The sequence below is a fragment of the Staurois parvus genome, unplaced genomic scaffold, assembly GCF_062004578.1.
Source record: "Staurois parvus isolate SC_StPar_1 unplaced genomic scaffold, SC_StPar_1.0 ptg000205l, whole genome shotgun sequence".
In the NCBI taxonomy this organism is placed as follows: Eukaryota; Metazoa; Chordata; class Amphibia; order Anura; family Ranidae; genus Staurois; species Staurois parvus.
The window spans coordinates 3,627,855-3,650,471 of record NW_028318001.1 but is presented as its reverse complement, the minus strand read 5'-3'; the positions used below and the strand labels follow the sequence as shown (position 1 = coordinate 3,650,471).

At 44.2% G+C, this 22,617-nt stretch overlaps 1 protein-coding gene across 1 annotated transcript in view; it reads right to left on the bottom strand.

Moving 5' to 3' along the window:
* SNTG1 (syntrophin gamma 1) overlaps positions 1 to 22,617 on the bottom strand; it is a 709,360-nt gene that overhangs the window by 21,593 nt on the left and 665,150 nt on the right. Inside the window, exons 16-17 of the mRNA XM_089678410.1 lie at positions 6,362 to 6,478; positions 6,164 to 6,235 (exon numbers count right to left, since the gene is read on the bottom strand). Of these exons, the coding sequence (XP_089534536.1) occupies positions 6,164 to 6,235; positions 6,362 to 6,478 (189 nt within the window). The remainder of the gene's footprint in view (positions 1 to 6,163; positions 6,236 to 6,361; positions 6,479 to 22,617) is intronic.

Sequence of the window (22,617 nt, the reverse complement as noted above, 5' to 3'; positions counted from 1 at the left end):
TTCTTTCCTAGGTCTACCTTTTTGTGTTCTGTATGTCAGCAGCAACTTTATATATATATATATATATATATATATATATATATATATATATATATATATATATATATATGGTATATTATGATGAAACCTGCCTCTCTCTCTCTCTGTCTCTTACATTGTTGCCTAATCAAGGTGCTTACATCACCTGTACAATATGTGTGGGAATTTTCTCTGAAATAATACATTCACATTTTTAATTAGGGATAAAGCCTGCCTCTTTTCATCCTTCTACATTGCAGCCTAAATAATCTGCTTACATACTGCATAGTCTTTGTATATTATGTGTGGCTACTGTCTCTGAATAAAATACACTAACTTATATTTCAGGATAAAACCTACCTTGTCTCCCTCTTACACTGTGGCCTAACCAAGGTCTTTACATATGTCACTGCAAAATTTGTGTGGCTCTGAAATAATACACTCTCATCCAATGAAGGTGCTTACATACTGTCCATACACTGTACAATATATGTGGCTATTGCCTCTGAAATAATATAAGCTGCCTTATTTATTTATTTTTTAGCTGCAGTTTTTATTATTTTCAAATATTTCCAGTTACATTATGGTCTGTAATTTTCTGCTACAATAGTTTTTAATGGGTTTTAAAGGGAATAACAACAGTCACAGCCATGCAGGAGTTAAAACATCTGATGTAGATAACAGGCAATAACAGTACACTAATCCAAAATGTTCAGCAGTAAACTTTCAGGGCCTAACATAAAAAGCACTATTTGAGGATTTGTTATGGACTTATAACCATGGGTCACTAGACTAAACCACTGGTCGAGCATGTAGGTTCAGAAAAGAGAAATCCAGGGAAAGAGGAATGGAAAAAGAAGAATATAGTGAAAACTGTTTAGAGAAGGGTACTCAGAAACTCCTAGAGGAGTGATGTATCAAGGAAGGAGATCAGAGGGCAGGAGTTGAAGGAAGAGGTCAGAGGTCTGTAGAACGGGTAGGTCATGGGAGAACGATAGGTGGGGATGTATCTTCTTCGTACTCAGGTCCCAGAAGCCAAATACGTACACCATAAATAACTCGGGTTAGAAGAGTTCAAAGATCAAAAAGCATAGGTAAATGACTGCTTCTATGTTTTAGGAAATTTAGATTGTGAATCATTAATTATATTGGATAGTATCTCATTAACCATGTGTTCTTTGAGTTCTTGGAAGTAACTGTGGGCTTCTTTCTGGCTTTAGCTATGATTTGTTTGAAGCCAGGAACAAATATGTAGCTAATTTTTGTTGGTATGGAAAAAGGCCTTCGGTTGTATGATGAATGAGGGCCAATCATGCATCTTTTGAGGCTATTATATGAAACAAAGTTTGAAGGATGTCAAATGTTCTGGAACAAAACTTGGCCAGCTTTGGGCAAAGCCACCAAATATATAGTACCTACCACACCCTCTGAAGCATCTATCACTGTAATCTGGGATAGCATGAGCATTGGAGCTGGTACCCAGTACCACTGTAAGAGATTTGTTTTGCTGTTTTTAGAATGTATTAAAGAAACATTTCACTATTCTAGACCAGATTTTACTCCAATCCTTCAATTCCAGAGAGTCTGTGAGATCCCATTCCCAATTCTGGATGTATGAGATAGATGAGAGGGGCATTCACACATTTAGAATGCAGTATAAAAGGGATATACAGTAAGTCTGGGGGAACCTGGAGAGTGCAGACACACATGTTCAAAATCCAATTTTGTATACAGTAACATTTTAGCTGTTTTAGCTTTATGATTTTTTTTTCTTTTCTGTAGCTTTAAGATCGGTTCTCAATGCTACTTTCACCATTCAATTCAGGTCTATTACCAATGGATAAAAAAAAAAAATCAGGTTTCACAGGTCTCTAAAAAGGCCTTTTTTGTATTGCAATGAATCAGATTGGAATATTGCTGTGATTAAGCCAAGCATTAAAGTAAATGTTAAATAATTTATATATTCAAAACACTGTATGTGATGCCAGAAAATGCTGAGAATCATACTTTTCTGTAACTCCTCATACAGCTTAAAGACATTTTCCAAACATATAACAACTATTGGCTTTGAAAATGGTCAGAACTGATTTTCAAGATTCACCCTCACATAGACATCATTATTGTTTGGTTTTAAGATTTCAGTTTTCAGACTTTGATGGGTTTGATGTCCCACAAACTGAAACCAGAAACATTCACTCTTCCATATATTTTGATATAAAACAAAAAACTTATGCTGAAGTAAAATAAAAAAAAATAATTTTCACATAAACGTTTGAGTGCATGCAGCCTACTGTTTCCCTCCAAATGGCTCTCATCAATATGAAGAATGTAAATTGTAATTCCACAACATTTTTTTGGTTTTGGAGTGGTGAGGAGTTTGCACCCCTCTAAGGTATATACACCCATCTGTTTACCTATGACAGTAGACTATTTAGTCTCTCCATTTCACCTGATGACCACTATCATCAGAACCAACTAAGAACTAAGGAAAATCTAAACTTTTGCATTGTTATTAGAAAGCTTCCCAATAAGAAAGATGGCAAGACACTGATCATTCTTTGAATATGCTGTGCTGCTGTGTTGATACTGTGGGAATTTGGGGTGCTACATATGAAAAAAAAATATATATATATATGTATGTGACGGAGGGTAGGCAGGACAGAACACGCAAGGCGGATGGCAAACACACAAAGCTTTATTGAGACAACTGACAGTCACTCAATGGGGGGATTGCAGGGAGTGGGACAGTGCCAGGTATGGAAATAGCAAGGAGTGGGCTCAAAATAATTGTAATCCGTCCCCAAGGGGCAAGTTAGAGTCTCTAGCAATTTGTAATCCAAGTAGGGAGCAGAGGGGGAACAGAGTTCAAGAACAGTCCATGGGGAATAAAACAGGGGTGCATACACTCTCGGCTCCGGCAGGGGTGTCCTGGCTCACAGCGGATAGCAGCAGGGCGACCCTGCTCAGCACACAGCAACCACGGGTAATCTGGGCCCCAGAGTATTAGGCAAAGTATTGTGGGGCCCACAGCAGATAGTCCTGACCCAGGGTATTAGCAGTGTCAGCGGTACTCCCAGCCCTGGAGTGTTAGCAGCGGTACTCCCAGCCCTGGAGTATTAGCAGTGTCAGCAGTACTCCCAGCCCTGGAGTGTTAGCAGCGTCAGCGGTACTCCCAGCCCTGGAGTATTAGCAGTGTCAGTGGTACTCCCAGCCTTGGAGTATTAGCATTGTCAGCGGTACTCCTAGCCCTGGAGTATTAGCAGTGTCAGCGGTATTCCCAGCCCTGGAGTATTAGCAGTGTCAGCGGTACTCCCAGCCCTGGAGTATTAGCAGTGTCAGCGGTACTCCCAGCCCTGGAGTATTAGCAGTGTCAGCGGTACTCCCAGCCCTGGAGTATTAGCAGTGTTAGCGGTACTCCCAGCCCTGATTTATTAGCAGTGTCAGCGGTACTCCCAGCCCTGGAGTATTAGCAGTGTCAGCGGTACTCTCAGCCCTGGAGTATTAACAGTGTCAGCGGTACTCCCAGCCCTGGAGTATTAGCAGTGTCAGCGGTAGCAATCCTCCCCCCAAGTCCTGGGTGACTGCAGAGGGCAGCTGGTGTATCTCTACTTTCTCCGGGGCTTTGCGGTGGGGCAGCTTGCGGTGGTCTCCCCCTTATCCTGGGGATCTGCAGAGTGACAGCTTGCGGAGGTCTCCCCCTTCTCTGGGGCTTGCGGTGGGCAGCTGCGTAGTTCTCCTCCTCTTCTGTGGTGTGCAGAGCGGCAGCTCGCGGAGGCCCCCCCTTATCCCTGGGGGGTCTATGCAGAGTGGCCACGAGGGTCCCGCCCCAGCTGGGGATCCCTCTGTGGCTTGGCAGTGGAATGGATGACCGGGAAGCCCGACATTGGTCTTTTAAACCGATGCAGGATGCTTCTCGGTCGTCCTGGCAATGGTGGGCGGGCCGTGGGCGGCGTGCCTCATTGCTCAGCAATGAGGCACGCCCCTTTGGACACGGGTCGCGCTCTCGTGAGTGCAGCCTTTGTCCGGAGGCATCCGCAAGCGTGGGAACTCCTCGGGCCTGCGCTACGGATCCCGGGACCTTGTGGAGTCAGCCTGATGCCTCGGTCCGGAACATCTCTGCAGGAGGTTCGCACCTCTCCGCAGAAAGATGTGAACCTCACTATCTTGTCCCCTCCGGCCTCGCCGGATGGGGATAAGATAGTGGCAGATGTGAGAGGAGCCGTGCCTCTCTTCCTGCGTGGCTCAGCTTCAAAGAGCCGAGGCAGGACGAGAGATAGCAGGGGGGCATTCCTGAGCGGGCCAGCGGAGGGGGGAGAGCAGCAAACTGTGACTATATATATATATATATAGTGTGAACTGCAATGCACCTCCCTCCTCAATAAAACTACCATACAACACTCTATGTTTTAAATTGTGCTTCGTGCCAATTGTGCATGACCAAAGATACCTTGTTTTCCAAACACCTGTGATAATGCAACCTGATAAATAAGGTTCTATAATACACCTCCCACTGCAGGGTTAATTTGTCTTATATTGATTGCAATTACCCCGCATACATAAAATTGAGAAATTGAAAAACATTGATGAATAATGGATGGTAGGGGACTACAATACACCTCCCCCTGTGTGAATGTGACTTTAATACACAATTTTGAGAACACCTGTGTACATATCCACTAGTGCAATTAAAGTGATACATAAGCATAAATAAACAATCAGTCCATGATCATAACATATAAATAAAAATAAAAAATATATTGATAGTCCAGGTGCTATAGGACACCTTCCACATCAAAGAATCAGCATAGTGTAGTGACAATCTGGTGATCCTGCTATCCAACAACGGTGATAAGTGCTCCACTCGTGCTCCCCCTCCAGAGACCCACTCACCGCAAGACTTTGTCCACCTCAGCCAAGGTAGGTCAAAAGGTGCTTTTGGGTGCTTTGTCAAGCCCCTAGGGTATGTCAGTCTACCTGTACCCTTTAACAACCGCTGTCCTTTAGACCTGTAGTTTTCTTTCAGGAAACTCTTTAAACATCCGCCAAACTCCTCCTCCTCAGTAAACAATCAAAGGGAGACTTCCATAATGTTATACCATAATTTAAAATTGCACTTACATGTATTCCATATACATGGCTCTTTAAAAACAAATGTGTCCTAGGAAGCTTGTACAGAATGGATGTGACGCTGCTCGCCCCGCCCAACGCGTTTTGTCATATGACATCATCAGGAGTAGGAGGTGGTCAAAACCTTGCGGTGAGTGGGGCTATGGAGGGGGAGCATGAGTGGAGCACTTATCACCATTGCATAGCAGGATCGCCACATTGTCACTATACTATGCTGATTCTTTGATGTGGAAGGTATCCTATAGCACCTAGACTTTCAATATATTTTTTATTTATATGTTATGATCATGGACTGACTTTATTTATGTTTATATATCACTTTAATTGTTTGCACTAGTGTATTTGTACACAGGTGTTTTAAAAATTGTGTATTCACACAGGGAGAGGTGTATTGTAGACCCCTACACCCCATTATTTATCCATTTTTTTTAATTTCTCAATTTTATGTATGTGGGGTAATTGCAATCACTGTAAGCCAAATTTTACAACGAATACACCCCCTGCAGTGGGAGCACTTTATTTATCAGGTTGCATTAGACAATTAGGTATCTTTGGTCATGCACAATTGGCATGAATTTAAAACAGAGTATTGTATAGCAGTTTCATTAAGGATGGAGGTGCATTGTAGTTCACCATTAAAACAAATTATATATACAGTATATATATATATTTTTTTTCATATGTAGCACCCCAAATTCCCACCATATCAACACAGCAGTGCAGCATATTCAACTTCTATACCGGTACACAATTATTTGTGGTTCTTGCTAGCAGCAGCCTCAGGATTGACTTTTAACTGCCGCTCAGGATTTTTGAAGATACTGATCATTCTTTACTCCAATTGATACACTTTGATATAACCCCTTGATGTGTTATCCTGCTCAAATTTTGCATTTGTTTTAATTTGACTGTAACATGCCTGCTCTAGCACAAAGCAGAGTGACATACATAACAGTATGCATTTTTTAAAACTGAGCTGTGAAAAAAGTCATGTTGTATAGTTCAGCTTAGAAATTACCTTAAACACTTTACACATTATTTCATACACAGTAAATTTTTTCTCCGCTCGCATCCAGTCCCACGTAGTAACCTTAGAAAGAAAAATAGCAGAATGACTATAGAACTATAAAACAATTAATATGATAACATGACTATATACAAATCATAGATTCGAGTTTTAGAAATTATATACTGATCACTTGCAATATTTACTTACGGGAGGTGAATTAAATTTATAAAGTGATGACCCTCTTAATGCGAGGAACTTTGGTGTGTATAAATGGTCTTGAAGATTATCTTGCTCCCGCTCTTCAACCCAGCCCATGTATATTATCTGGAAAGAAAACATAGTAATTATAAGAACTGTGTCCAATGCAGAAAAATTGTGGTGCTTTTCATTACTTTTCATTACATTTTTCAAACATGTTGCTCATATATAGAAAATATCCTGTAGAGTAAATCTCAACAAAATTTTGATTAGGATTATGGGATTATTAAAAGCAGAGAAAATATAAAAGGTACAGTCCTTTTTTGGACAGAACATAATACAGCAACCTCTCACATATATGTCAGACTGGATAAACCAGTAGTTTGTATATTAAACAGAACTTGCCCCAAAGGACCGGAGAGACCATATATTGCTGAATTTATGCATGGCATTTCCCAAAGGCAGTGTATCTGTTCAGTTCAAGTATCTATTAATCCACTATAGGAGGTGTTAAGGAAACCCATTTTAAGGCTATCATTTTGCAATCTACAAACAGGAATTGTAGTACCCAAGTGATGTACAATCATCAGGGGAAAAATGTGCCAAAATGTTTCAAGACACATGCCTGGGGGCCAGCAACCAGTTATGTGCTGAAGACTATATTAAGAGTCGAAATCACACCTTCCCAAAAGCTACAGAGTTTAGGGCACCACCACAGGAAGTGGATTAGAATAGAATGAGGCTGATTAAATCTGTTGCAGCAGGGATCATTGTATAGGCCAATTCTGTACAAGAATGCCAGAGTATGGTAGACTCTATGTAGAATAAATAGTTGATTCAGCCCTTGTGAGGTGGAGAGTGATGTCAGCTAAAGAGATTGTAGAACTGTCTCCCAAAATGCCACCAGAAATATTGTAGGTCCCACATCCTTTCCCAATTTTGTTTATATCTACTATAATATACCAATTATCTTCCTGTTAGAACAGCCACCGAATGACGGATAATAAACTGAACTCCAGAATTTTTTTGAGGGGGTTTAGCAAACACCACAACATAGATAGTACCTCTGTTTAATTTGTATTCAATTTATTCTAGGTCTGGACAACTGCTGGTTACTACAAACTTCATAGCTGCTCTGGTGCAGTTCCTACAGACAGAGCTATATTTCTGGTGCTGAGGGAATGAAGACAGAGACAGTGAAGGGTTCACGTTGTTGTCCTCCCTGTTCTTCCCCCTTTTCCATTCACATAAAGCCTTGTATTTTTTCCATAGAATGCAAGGTGTTTTGGAAATGAACAAGGGGAGATTCTGCCATTCATGTGCCCCTCTGCTCCAAATATCCATTCAAAGGATGCTTTGTATTCTGTGAAAAAATAGAAAGCTTTTTTGCGAATGGACAGTGCTGCATTCTCACAGCACTGGAATTATAGTGCTGTGTGTAGGATCCAGCAATAGAACTGGTATGATTTTTGCAGTAACCAGCAGCCTTTGAGACATAGTTGTAATTAGAAGTAACCTATTTAACTTGCAGAGTTTACAAAAAACATTTCTTGGAGTGCAGCTTTAATATTCTTTTTTTTTTAACATATTTTTTATTGAACTTTTGATACCTATAGACAGAAAGATCTATGAATCAAAGAGAGTTGTAGAAACAAGTACAGATCTCTAAGTAGTACAGTGGTACAGTGGTGCACATATGTGAATAAGACCACGTAGGCTCCATAGCATAACAATCAAAATTTGTTTATATAACATAGAAATTATGCAATTCATTTATCAGCAGAATTAGAATTACATATACCATTTCTGTTAGCACTATCTTGAACACCATGCAACCCAGGGTTTCCAGTTTTTCTCAAAGGATGGATAGGAAACATTTCCAATGGCTAGTAATTTTTCATAATTATAGTTAAGATTAACCTGCATCAGAACTTCTGAGGGATTAGGAGAAAGTATATTTCTCCAATGTCTACAAATATGTCCTAGAGCTGCATACAGCCGCCCATAGGCATAATTGAGTGAAGGAGGCTGTATGTAGCTTTGCGTCACTATTTCTGTAAAGTAATGCATGCACATAGACATGAAGCACCGAACACACCTAAGGCACTTTCTGTACATTACATATGTGTACATGCACTGTTTGATCCAGGGAATATCCAATTGCCACTCTGGGGATCAGGAAGGATTTTTTTCCCCTGCAGGAGCAAATTTGATCTGCTTTGCTGGGGTTTTTTTTGCCTTCCTCTGGATCAACTGTGGGTGTAGGATTATAACTTTTTTTTTAATGGTTTAACTGGATGGACTTTTGTCTTTTTTCAGTCAGACTATGTAACTGTTTAACTTAAATAGCTGCATACAGCCACCTCATGTCTAAGGGCAGCTGCCTGCAGCCCTTGGACATCCGGCACACCAGAAATACACAGTGTCTGTATGCTGCTCAGATAAATACACCTATGTGTATGCAGCCCTATATGTTTAATGGGGCAACTGTGACTTTTAGTGATGTAAGCTACATTGTCAAACAATCTAACTGTAGCAAGGTCTGATTTTCCAGTGTAGCCAGTATAAAAACTTGACCTCTGTAGAAAATGAAGATATTGATTTTTGTCACTACATACTTAATGTCACACTATGCTATAGAGTAAAAGATCTACTCCAATCAATTTAAATGTACAGTAGTGTTGTGTTAATGTTATTATATCACAGCACAGCTGACATGAGACTCTTAGTAACAAAAGAAAAGGACACAAGTAAGGTTAGTGACAAAGAACAAATTCAGCCTTTTACAATAAATAGTTTTTGCCCTTAAAGTGACCCATTGTATTCCTTTTGCTATCCCATCTAACAGTGAATGTGCTGTTGAAAACTTTATTGCTCCCTTTTATGTCACAGCTCTCTAGAAATCCTTTAACAGCTGCGACCAGCTGGGTAAAAAATTTCTTTAGCTTCAGATGTCTGCCTAGATTTAATTATTATTATTATTATTTTTATTATTATTATTATACAATATTTATAAAGTGCCAACAGTTCACTCAGCGCTGTACATTACAAAGGGGGACAGAACATGTGACAGTACAGTAACAATACAATGCGATACATGAGAGGTTCGAGGGCCCTGCTCTTTTGAGCTTACAATCTAGGAGGGAGGTGAAAACCCACCTCTTCAGGAAAGCCTACCCCACCCCCTGCTAATTGCCGACCTCCTCCAATCTTCCTACAACTCCATCCCCCACAGCTATATCCTCCCGTACCACTATGACATCAACCCTCCGTTCCTGATTGGTTGGAATTACTATTATTATTTTTTGCTTGTTTATTATTGGCTGGCAGCTGAATTAGCTGTCAGCCAATAGAAAAGTAATAATTTTAACCAACTGAGAAAAGAGAACTGAAGTTATTGTATCTGGGAAGACCTACTACACAGACACACTCTCAATACTTGACTTCTGAAGATAAAGTCAATTTTTAGAGTTCAGAGTTTGACAACTGCAGGAACATAACTCCCAGCTATCCCAGATTTTTCAGGACTGTCTTGATTTTAACAGCATCCCACTGATTTGAGCTGTGTCCCATAATGCTTGGCTCACACCACCGGGCAGTTGGTTGTCGGCTGACAAAATCCTTTCTTTGTTGCTAGATAAGTGTTGGACACAAAGGATGTCACTGCTCCCAGCATAGGTTATGTTCCCCAGTATGCAAGCTCAGAAAAAAACTACATATGCAGCAAACCCTTGTGCCAACTGCATTGGGAAGGTAACCTTTTGTGCCATTCACAATGAGTAACACTTCAGTGCACAAATGCACCTATTATGTATTACAGCAACACCCTTGTGTGAATGGGCCTCTGCTGACCACCAGTGTCTGCTGGAAAAAAAGTGTGTGGGGGAGGGGGTGGGGTGCAGCTGGGATAAACCTACTGTCCACCTGGAAAGAGGTGGAGGAATTTTTCTCCACTGACCATCAGTGCAGGAGGAGGAGGGATTCTTCCTCACACTGATGCAGATGCTTTTATTAATGTTGATGGGGAAACCTTTCCTCTACTCACCACAGTCATTTTTTTCTTCCACCAGCTGCTAAGGTATTTGTGTTTTTTCCTCTCATTGACTACGGAAGCCAGGATATTTTTGCCTCCCACTGACCAGCAGGCAGGACTATGTTACATACTCCTGACCTTTGCACTATGTATCTTGAGCTGTGTGTTCTACTCCTGATCTCTGAATTCTATAAGCTATGTTGTAAATTACATACACCTGACTGGTGCACTATATGTGGCCTTATTTATGTTATAATAGTGACTTACTCTGCAAGCTATGCTGTACACTATATAATTTGGACTGCTGCATTGTATACATTATGATTTATGCCGATATAGTCAGCACTGCTGCACTGTATACTACATAATCCTGACCATGGTGTTTATTGTCTCAACAGTTGCTGGTTGACATGCAGTCCCCATTTGTTTTATTTAAGTTCTCCTTCAAGGTAGGATCAAAGTGTAGTGGTCTGCTATATTCTGTGCAGAGAAAGACATGTGTAATGAAAAGCTTACATTTTTAAAAATGATCATTGTGCTGAGGTTCATGAATGTCTGTAAGACTCTCATTTTTGCCACTGGAAATAAGGAGTAATTTGTGAGTACAAGGACTGTGGCATATGTGTGTGTTGTATACGAATAGGCTCAGACTTTTATTAAGCCATGCCCAAGATTTAGCATAATTTATCACACCTACTTTCTGCATGCTAAGGTCCTCATTTCACTAAGGTGTCCCTCTTTCTCAAGTTCCAAAGGTATGCAATAACCTGTAGCACACATCAAAATACACCAACTTCAGCAGAATAAATTCTGATTGGCTGATATAAGTTCCTCCATTTTTGAATGAAAATTGAAAATAGATGTATGTTAGCTTTTATATTGGTTATATGAAGATATGATAATACGACCTATATATACATACAGTGGGGATCGAAAGTTTGGGCACCCCAGCTAAAAATTTGTATTAATGTGCATAAAGAAGCCAAGGAAAGATGGAAAAATCTCCAAAAGGCATCAAATTACAGATTAGACATTCTTATAATATGTCAACAAAAGTTAGATTTTATTTCCATCATTTACACTTTCAAAATAACAGAAAACAAAAAAATGGCGTCTGCTAAAGTTTGGGCACCCTGCAGAATTTATAGCATGCACTACCCCCTTTGCAAAGCTGAGACCTGCCAGTGTCATGGATTGTTCTCAATCATCGTCTGGGAAGACCAGATGATGTCAGTCTCAAAGGTTTTAAATGCCCAGACTCATCTGACCTTGTCCCAACAATCAGCACCATGGGTTCTTCCAAGCAGTTGTCTAGAAAACTGAAACTGAAAATAGTTGACGCTCACAAAGCTGGAGAAGGCTATAAGAAGATAGCAAAGCGTCTTTATGCACATTAATACTAATTTTTAGCTGGGGTGCCCAAACTTTCGATCCCCACTGTACTATATTGCAAAAAGTATTGGGACACCATTCCAAATCATTGGATTTAGGTGTTCCAATCACCTCCATGGCCACAGGTGTATAAAATCAAGCACCTAGGCATGCAGACTGCTTCTAAAAGCATTTGTGAAAGAATGGATCGCTCTCATGAGCTCAGTGAATTCAAGCGTGGTACCATGATAGGTTGCCACCTGTGAAATAAGTCCATCCGTTACATTTCTTTGCTATAATACCACTAGCAGTTGACAGTGGAATATTTGGAAGCAAAGTGGAAGCAACTGGGGACAACAGCAGCTCAGCCACGAAATGGTAGGCCACGTAAACTGACAGAGCACATGGGTCTATCACATGCTGGGTCAGCACTTGCTGAAGTGCACAGTGCGCAGAAGTCGCCAATTGTTTGCAGAGTTAATAGCTAAAGACCTCTAAACTTCATGTGACCTTCAGATTAGCACAACAGCAGTGAGTAGAGAGCTTCATGGAATGAGTTTCAATGGCTGAGCAGCTGCATCCAAGCCTTACATCAAGTGCAATGCAAAGTGTCGGATGCATGCCACCACTGGCCTCTAGAACAGTGGAGACATGTTCTCTGAAGTGATGTATCATGCTTCTCTGTCTGGCAATCCAATGGATGTGTCTGGGTTGTGTGGTTACCAGGAGAACAGCACTTGCCTGACTCCATTGTGCCAAGTGTAAAGTTGGTGGAGTGGGGATTATGGTGTAGGATTGTTTTTCAGGAGTTGGGCTTGACCCCTTGGTTCCAGTAAAAGGAACTCTTAAGGTGTGAGCATACCAAGACATTTTTGACAATTTCATGCTCCCGACTTTGTGGGAACAGTTTGGGGATGGCCCCTCCCTGTTCCAACATGACTGCGCACCAGTGCACAAAGCAAGGTCTTAAAGATGTGGATGAGCAAGTTTGGGGTGGAGGAACTTAACTGGCCTGCACAGAGTCCTCACCTCAACCTGGAAGAACACCTTTCGGATAAATTATAGTGGAGACTGCGAGCCAGACCTTCTCATCTGGCATCAGTGTCTGACCTCATAAATGTGCTGCTGGAAGAAAGGTCAAACATTCCCATAGACACTCCTAAACCTTGTGGACAGCTTTCCCAGAAGAGTTGAAGCTGTTATAGCTGCAAAGGGTGGGTCAGCTCAGTATTGAAACCTACAGACTAAGACTGACATGTGTGTGTAAAGGCAGGCGTCCCAATACTTTTGGTAATTTAGTATATATATATATATATATATTATATATATAATATATAAGCACATACAGTATATTACTTTTTTTAATTGTCACATTAAAACAGGGCACTAATGTTTTTTCCATGTTCACCCCAGAACACCACAGTGCATAGTTTCTGATTTGTTTTAGTGATCTGTCAAATTAGATTTTGTCTTACAATGAGCAATAACAGACTTTACAGCATTTTAGTAACAGGAAAAGCCAGGTAAGGCTTATACTCTGAGAACTTTTGTCACACCAGATTACTTTGAAGATGACAAATTAGATGCCATCACTGATGAAGTGGAGTATGAAGTGCCCACCAGGTGATTTAGCTAAAGGGCCCTCTGCAGACATGGAGATAATCTCTCTTTTTTGTGCTAAAAAGCATGTTATGCTCCTACAGCAACATAGTGATGAATTACTGTAAAGAAATGATTGTGTGATTCCTTGGAGGCGTTATGGCAAGATTAAAAGTACTTGTACAATGAGTGAATGGACACTCTAACGTAACTATGTGGAAAAGGCTAAGCTTTCTAACATATCTGCATTTTGGCTTATTTTTTAAGACGGTACAGGCCAATGCTGGTAGCCAGTATGCCGACTACCAGTCATGAGACTTAACCACTTGCCTACTGGGCACTTTTACCCCGTCCTGCTCAGGACAATTTTCACCTCGCGGTTGCACTTTTAATGACAATTGTATGGTCATGCAACACTGTACCCATATTAAATTTGTATCTTTTTTTCACACAAATAGAGATTTATTTTGGTGGTATTTTTGATTTTTTGTACTATAAATGAAAAAAGACCGAAAATCTTGATAAAAAATGCATTTTTCTTCATTTCTGTTATAACATTTTGCAAACTAGAAAAGCTACAATTTCTGGGGAAATTGTGTGAGGTGTTCTTGCCTCCACCAGTAGTCTACAACTGGAGTGGGCGGAGTAACTGGGTGGGGTGGCTTGAGTAACTGTTGTGTGGTTGGAGTGGCTGGAGTAACTGTGAAAAGGTTGGACTGTGCAGAGTAACTTTATGGAGTGGGCAGAGTAACTGTGTGGAGTGTTTGGAGTGAGTAAAGATAGTAAACATTACACTAACCAATTGATTGATCAAATTTAAAAAGTGCACATGGCAGGCTTGATAGAGTGAGAAATGCAACTTTTAATTATTTATATAGCACATTTAATTGCAATGTTGTTGCCCAAAGTGCTTTACAGTTACATTAAAACATACATTTATAAAAACATTAGCAGCATTATCACCTCAAATACTCTCTACTGTAAAAAACTTATTTCCAAACCTTTAACCAGAAGCCGGCCAAACTGTCACGAATTCAAAATTAGATTTCAAATAGGGCAGAGAAGAGCGGTTAAAAACAAACTGCTCCAATTTGCTCACTCCACTGGCATCTTCAAATGGTTGTAGTTTTAAAAACTATAAATCCGTATACAGCAAAGAGCTTTATATTGTGAGAATCACAAGACCCAGACCTACATTTTGATGCAGAGTATGTCTCTGAAATATTAAAAATGAAGGCACGGTTGCAGTTTAGAAATTGCCCTTCAAATTTGAGGTGGCTAGAGTGGAGTTTCAATGAATGTCAATGGGCGGCATGAGTTGCAAACAAATGGTCATATTGTGAAAACTACCAGGACTATGGCTTAGCTGTGGACATTTTTAGTGGCAGCAGGGATAGCTGAACGTTTTGATATAAGATTTGTGTAGGTGGGCTTGAAAATGGGAGTGATGGCAGTTTAGAAATCATGTCCTGATTTTTCAGCTCACACTCTAGGTTTTGTCAGCTCCCACTCTAGTTTTGAACATTCCGCCATTCATTCCTATGGGACCAATCTCACCACAAAAACGCCGATATTTTGTGAACCATTTGGTGAAACATTCCACAAAGTAATAGCACACCAATCGGGAACAATCCGCACGTTTCGGTATATTACTGTCTATGTAGTGTAAAAACTGTGGGAGGAGTTAGGGTGGTAAATTTGGCTATAATAATAAGAATATATATGTGAGATAACAGTAAGTGGTCTTGCCATGCAAGAACACTTAATAAATACTCTTTCTACACAAATTCAGGCCAGATTGTATTCTGCTACATTCTGACATACTGTCACCAATGCAGTACAGCGTCATAATATATCTGGTGCAGCAGTGACACTGACTGGCGACAGTATGAAAAAAAAACAAAACATTTTTTAAAGCAGTAGTAAACTGCAGATAAAAAAAAAATATAAAAAATCCCCTGCAAGGTTATGTCACAATGTGCTAGTATGCCACACATACTAGCACATTATGAAGGACTTACCTTAAAACAAAGCCGTCCAGCAGCACACTGTTACCACTGACAGGGCTTCCATCTTCACCGATATTCCTTCCAGGTACGCAGGGCTCCGTCCAAATGATGTCACTCCTGCGCATGCACATGGGAGTCTTGGGACACGGCACAGTGCTCTAAAGAAACCTTACTGGTATGCTGCTCCTTTGCTCCTTTAGAACGCATATGTCGGCTGTAAAAAAAAGAGCCAATATCACCTAAACAGTGCATGTTTAGGAGATATTCATTTTACCTACAGGTAAGCTTTATTATAAGCTTACCTGTAGGTAAAAGATACACTTTAATTTAAAAAAAAAAAAAGTTTATTACATTTTTTTAAATTCTTTATGATTTTCTATTCCTGTGACCAGAGCAATGCAATGTTACCATAGTAACATCGTACTACTCTGGGCAAGTGAGTGATCAAGATTTTTTTTTTAATACATTATGATAGCTTATACCAATTAATTTCATTGGTATAAACAAGCACTTTTACTGAATGAAACTGATTAATTCAATAGTTTTTGTTGTGATCAGCTGTGATTGGCCATAGCTGATCACATACTACAGATGGGCTGTGATTGGCCAATCTGTACATGTGACCACTGTGACAAATCACAGTTTGCAGCACAGTTGTAAGCAATGAAAGGAAGTAATTCATTGTTTACAACTGTCATTCATTGTTTCCAACTGTCATGTGATCTGTGATTGATCACAGCAATCACATGACACTGTCAGCGGGACGGTGTAGCGATCTGTCATCACCTGTGTGCCATGGACACAGCTGCTGACAGATCGTGCCGGAGCACTGCCCATGGGGCACGTGTGAGGTGCAATCCTGGAAAGATATCATATGATGTCCTCCCAGGATAATAGGGTTCCTGCTCAGCAGTCATATTGCAATAGGCCCAGTGGGAAGAAGTTAATATATATCCATTGAGCTTTCTGAGATATATATAAGCAGCCAGGAGGTATATCAAGCTACTGTCATTTACGAAAAATACAGCATTAATTGTGGCTGAAATATCTTTTAAAAATGAGCCATATGTGGGCACCAAATGATTCAGATGTTTCCAATAAAGAAACTAAATAATGTTACAGCAAACAAAACATCCTGGACAGCTGTGTACTTACACCGTTCTGGCAACAGTTTCAAGGCCCTTTTCTGTTCTAGCATGATTGTACCCCTGTGTACAAAGACACCTTCATAAAACCAAGTGTGGAGGAACTGAAGTGGCCTGCACCTCAATCCTGCTAAAACCTTGGGGAGGAAGTTTGGACACAGTGGGGAAAAGCTAATAGCTTTTAAAACAGATTGTATTTCTGTCTGTGACCCCATGAGTGAAGTTGCCAGATTCTTACGCGCCCCACTTTACTAAAATATTATTTATTTTTGTCTGTGTCCCATAGGACAGATCTCCCATCATCTCACCATTGTAGACAAAGATGGCAATAAAAAAAAGCTGAGAGTTTCATACCCTCCCCGTCTCTGTTCAAAACTGAATGAAACATTTTACAGACAGATGAAAAACATGATTTACAAGGATCAAGATTGTTTCAAATTTCTGTTAATATAACCTTGTAATTTATTTGTATATTAATACCTGAAACATGTTTTTGGCAAGTGCCTCTATGCAAATTGCATTCACTTTTTCTACATTTATCTTGGTCACATTTACAACAGGATGACAAGGCTGTACAACAGACCAAGTGACTGCAGAAATCGCTTTTTAATTCACGCTGGCATTGCTGACTACTTGGCAAGGGAAAGCATTTCTGTAGCCTTTCATTTGGTTCAGCTTTGTAATACTTCCATGGTGTCAGACCTCTCACTTAGTCTAGACACTGCAGAAAATTATTCAACATGGCTATGCCCATAGTGACTGTATTTGTACAAAGTAATATTACTGTGGACGTTTAGGTACTTGGCAAAAATAACTTTGTGTAATTAGTATTCCTTCAAGTCCAAGCACTGTCTTGTAGGAGACAGATTGTTTTTAACCAAGGTGGAACTACATTGATATTATTGCTTAGCAACCTGATCTTTGCATTGCTTTTGCAGCATTGTAAAGTGACAAAAGCTTTAAAACATAATGCTTGATCTTTAAGAGAAGTGATAATTGCAGAGGAAGACATTCATTTCCCCAGCAAACAAGAAACATCTTTACAAAGCACAGTGTGGAATAGAACACAATGAACTGCATATACTGGTATGTAAGAAGAGTGACTAAATAATTGCAGAGGAAGACATTCATTTCTCCAGCAAACAAGAAACATTTTTACAATGTGCAGTGTGGAACAGAACACAATAAACTGCACATACTAGTATGTAAGAATGACTTTCTTGAAGCTGAGTGTTGCGACAGCTAGCACCTCGCCTTCTGTACAAATACTTGGAATACCAAAAGAAAATCCTGTTCTTTATAATTGATTCATTTTATTTATTCCATTTCTATTTACTTCTTTTTTTTCTGAGCCAATGCTACATCATTTACCTGTGATTTTGTAGTGATTTCTTGCTCAAGTTAGTGCTCTATATTTCTATGTACATTCTATGTACATATTTTCATGTACACATTTGGCATGCTTCTTTAAAGCATTACTAAAGGTAACATTGTTTTTTTTTATGAAAATATTAAACATGTTATACTTACCTGCTGTGTGCAATGGTATTGCACAAAGAGGCCCCAAACCTCCTCTTTTGGGGTCCCATGCTAGTTATCTTAGCTCCTCCTCTTCTTCTTGTGACTCTATACCAAGCCACTTGCTATGGGGGCCACAGTGCGTCCCTCTCCCAAGCTGTGTGCATTTATAGTAGACATCTGCAATTTGTTTCGTTTTGATTCGTTCCTTGGACGAAAATTTAATTTTCAGAGATTCAGATGTATCTGAATCTCTGCATGGACACAGAAATGAATGGCAACAAATAGAAAAAAAGTGATAATGAAATGAATTAATTTGTTTTATTCGTTTTATTCAGATGATGTCGCATGATGCAATAATAGTTCAGGCCCATACGGAAATTAATTACATAAACAATATAATTTATTAACACTAACAATACAAACATAAACGCAGTGCAATACTAAACATAATACAGTGCAAACAAACCAAACCAACCACCCACAGATAACAGTACATACAAGCAAGCGTCGTCAGGCAGGCCGGGTCAATATCAATTGGGCAGGTAGGTACAGGGGGAGCAAGCGGAGATTGGTCGGGGTCACAGGCCAGGTTCAGCAGGTGGCTAGCAGCGTAGTACAGAGGGTCAGGCAGAGGGATGGTCAGGGTCACAAGCCAGGGATCAGAACAGGTAGCAGGCAGCGTAGTACAGAGGGTCAGGCAGAGGGATGGTCAGACAAGCCAGGGATCAGAGCAGGGTCAGCAGAGAATCAGACAGGAACAGAGAGCAGGAACAGGATACAGGGTCCAAGAGAAACACAACACCAAGGCAGAGTCTGCAAGTCTGGCCATCCCTTAAATACCCCAGCATAATCAGTTCCAGGTGTTAGCTGGCTGCAAAGTTGAGTCTCTGATTGCTGGGAGCACCCGCTGGCCAGCCCTGGTACTGCAGATCAAAAGGCAGGTGAGTCCCACCATTGCTGGCTAGTCCATTCCTGACAGTACCTCCCCCCCCCGCAAGGAGCGGCCTCAGGACGCTCCAAACAGTCCTAGCTGGGCAAAATGTTCCACCGCCCGGGTCTGGTAACTGGCGGGATATCAAAGACTGGCACACCGGGCAGGACTCCGGGCAGCGGCACACCGGGCAGGACTCCGGGCAGCGGCACACCGGGCAGGACTCCGGGCAGCGGCACACCGGGCAGGACTCCGGGCAGCGGCACACCGGGCAGGGGCACACCGGGCAGCGGCACTCCGGGCAGAGGCACATCGGGCAGGACTCCGGGCAGAGGCACATCGGGCAGGACTCCGGGCAGAGGCACATCGGGCAGGACTCCGGGCAGAGGCACATCGGGCAGGACTCCGGGCAGAGGCACATCGGGCTGGACTCCGGGCAGAGGCACATCGGGCTGGACTCCGGGCAGAGGCACATCGGGCTGGACTCCGGGCAGAGGCACATCGGGCTGGACTCCGGGCAGAGGCACATCGGGCAGGACTCCGGGCAGAGGCACATCGGGCAGGACTCCGGGCAGCGGCACACCGGGCAGGACTCCGGGCAGCGGCACACCGGGCAGGACTCCGGGCAGCGGCACACCGGGCAGGACTCCGGGCAGCGGCACACCGGGCAGGACTCCGGGCAGCGGCACACCGGGCAGGGGCACACCGGGCAGCGGCACTCCAGGCAGAGGCACATCGGGCAGGACTCCGGGCAGAGGCACATCGGGCAGGACTCCGGGCAGAGGCACATCGGGCAGGACTCCGGGCAGAGGCACATCGGGCAGGACTCCGGGCAGAGGCACATCGGGCTGGACTCCGGGCAGAGGCACATCGGGCTGGACTCCGGGCAGAGGCACATCGGGCTGGACTCCGGGCAGAGGCACATCGGGCAGGACTCCGGGCAGAGGCACATCGGGCTGGACTCCGGGCAGAGGCACATCGGGCAGGACTCCGGGCAGAGGCACATCGGGCAGGACTCCGGGCAGAGGCACATCGGGCTGGACTCCGGGCAGAGGCACATCGGGCTGGACTCCGGGCAGAGGCACATCGGGCTGGACTCCGGGCAGAGGCACATCGGATTACCAGGCGAAGCAGCAGGCACCGGGCCCCCGGGCGGGGCGACCGGCATCGGGTCCCCAGGCGGGGCGGGCGCCGGACCCCCAGGTGGAGCGACAGGTCTCGGGCCCTCAGGCGGAGCGGCGGGTGCCGGACCCCCAGGTGGAGCGACAGGTCTCGGGCCCCCAGGCGGAGAGACATGTCTCGGGCCCTCAGGCGGAGCGGCGGGCGCCGGACCCCCAGGTGGAGCGACAGGTCTCGGGCCCCCAGGCGGAGAGACATGTCTCGGGCCCTCAGGCGGAGCGGCGGGCGCCGGACCCCCAGATGGAGCGACAGGTCTCGGGCCCTCAGGCGGAGCGGCGGGCGCCGGACCCCCAGGTGGAGCGACAGGTCTCGGGCCCTCAGGCGGAGCGGCGGGCGCCGGACCCCCAGATGGAGCGACAGGTCTCGGGCCCTCAGGCGGAGCGGCGGGCGCCGGACCCCCAGGTGGAGCAACAGGTCTCGGGCCCTCAGGCGGAGCGGCGGGCGCCGGACCCCCAGGTGGAGCGACAGGTCTCGGGCCCCCGGGCGAAGCAACAGGTCTCGGGCCCCCAGACGAAGCGGCGGGCACCGAGTCACCAGGCACGACAGTGGGCACCGAGTCGTCTGGCAAGACTGCGGGCACCGAGTCGCCTGGCAAGACTGCGGGCACCGAGTCGTCTGGCAAGACTGCGGGCACCGAGTCGTCTGGCAAGACTGCGGGCACCGAGTCAACTGGCGGAACAGCGGGCATCGAGTCAACTGGCGGAACAGCGGGCACCGAGTCGTCTGGCAAGACTGCGGGCACCGAGTCGTCTGGCAAGACTGCGGGCACCGAGTCGTCTGGCAAGACTGCGGGCACCGAGTCGTCTGGCAAGACTGCGGGCACCGAGTCGTCTGGCAAGACTGCGGGCACCGAGTCAACTGGCGGAACAGCGGGCACCGAGTCGTCTGGCAAGACTGCGGGCACCGAGTCGTCTGGCAAGACTGCGGGCACCGAGTCGTCTGGCAAGACTGCGGGCACCGAGTCAACTGGCGGAACAGCGGGCATCGAGTCAACTGGCGGAACAGCGGGCATCGAGTCAACTGGCAAGACTGCGGGCACCGAGTCGTCTGGCAAGACTGCGGGCACCGAGTCGTCTGGCGGAACAGCGGGCATCGAGTCAACTGGCAAGACTGCGAGCACCGAGTCGTCTGGCAAGACTGCGGGCACCGAGTCGTCTGGCAAGACTGCGGGCACCGAGTCGTCTGGCAAGACTGCGGGCACCGAGTCGACTGGCGGAACAGCGGGCACCGAGTCGTCTGGCAAGACAGTGGGCTCCGAGTCAACAGGCACGACAGTGGGCACCGGATCATCAGGTATCGGATTGTCTGGCTCGACAGCGGGCATCGGGTCACCAGGTATGACAGCGGGCACTGGGTCACCAGGCATCAGGTCATTTGGCTTGCCAGCGGGCACCGCGTCATCTGGCAAGGCAGTGGGCACCGGGTCACCAGGTATGACAGCGGGCTCTGAGTCAATTGGCACGACAGCGGGCACTGGATCAGGTACCGGATCATCTGGATCAACAGCGGGCATCGAGTCAACTGGCCTAATAGGATCGTCGGGCTGGATCAGTTCATCATGCTGAGTAGCGGCATCAGGCTGAATGCAGGCATCAGGCCGAGTAGAGGCTTCAGGCTGAGTAGAGGCATCAGGCTGAAGAGAGGCATCAGGCTGAAGAGAGGCATCAGGCTGAAGAGAGGCATCAGGCTGAAGAGAGGCATCAGGCTGAAGAGAGGCATCCGGCTGAAGAGAGGCATCCGGCTGAAGAGAGGCATCCGGCTGAAGAGAGGCTTCAGGCTGAGTAGAGGCTTCAGGCTGAGTCACGGAAGGCAGGTTCACCGGTTTGGATACTGGCAGGATGGTATTGGTTGGAAAGAATTTTCGCTTTTTTCTGGTTTTAACTACTGGAGCACTGCAAGTAAACGCAGGTCTGCAAACGAATGGAGCAGCTGGAGACAGAGAAAAACTGGAGGATGGAACAGGAGAGGGAGCAGTTGCTACAGAGGGCTTTTTTACAGGGTTAAAGGCAGGATAGGTGCAGCGAGTGGGAACAGGGTACTGACATGCGGTAGATAGCCAAGTATACTGGGCTGTAACTGGAGGAGCTGGTGGGAATACAGGAGTAGAGTTAGAAGCAGGACTGGGTTTTTGTAAGCTGACTGAGGCTGGGTGCAACAAGTCTGTCCATGTCTGCAGTAGGGGTTGAACAAAGCTGAGCTTACACAAAGCCTGTCTGGTCAATGACTGCACTGCGTTTATACAATCTCTTAGTGTCTGTGGTGAACATGTGGAATAACGCTCCAGAAAGTAACCCACATCATCCTCTAATAACCACACCAGGGACTCTACCTGGTCTGCACTAAATGGTGGCAAAAATTCATCCCTGCATTTGGGGGAACCAGATGAAACCAACTCAGCACAAACCTCAATCAAAGGCTGCACCTCAGAGAACTCTGTGCCCTGATCTACTAGAACATGAGCGAGCCGTATACATTCT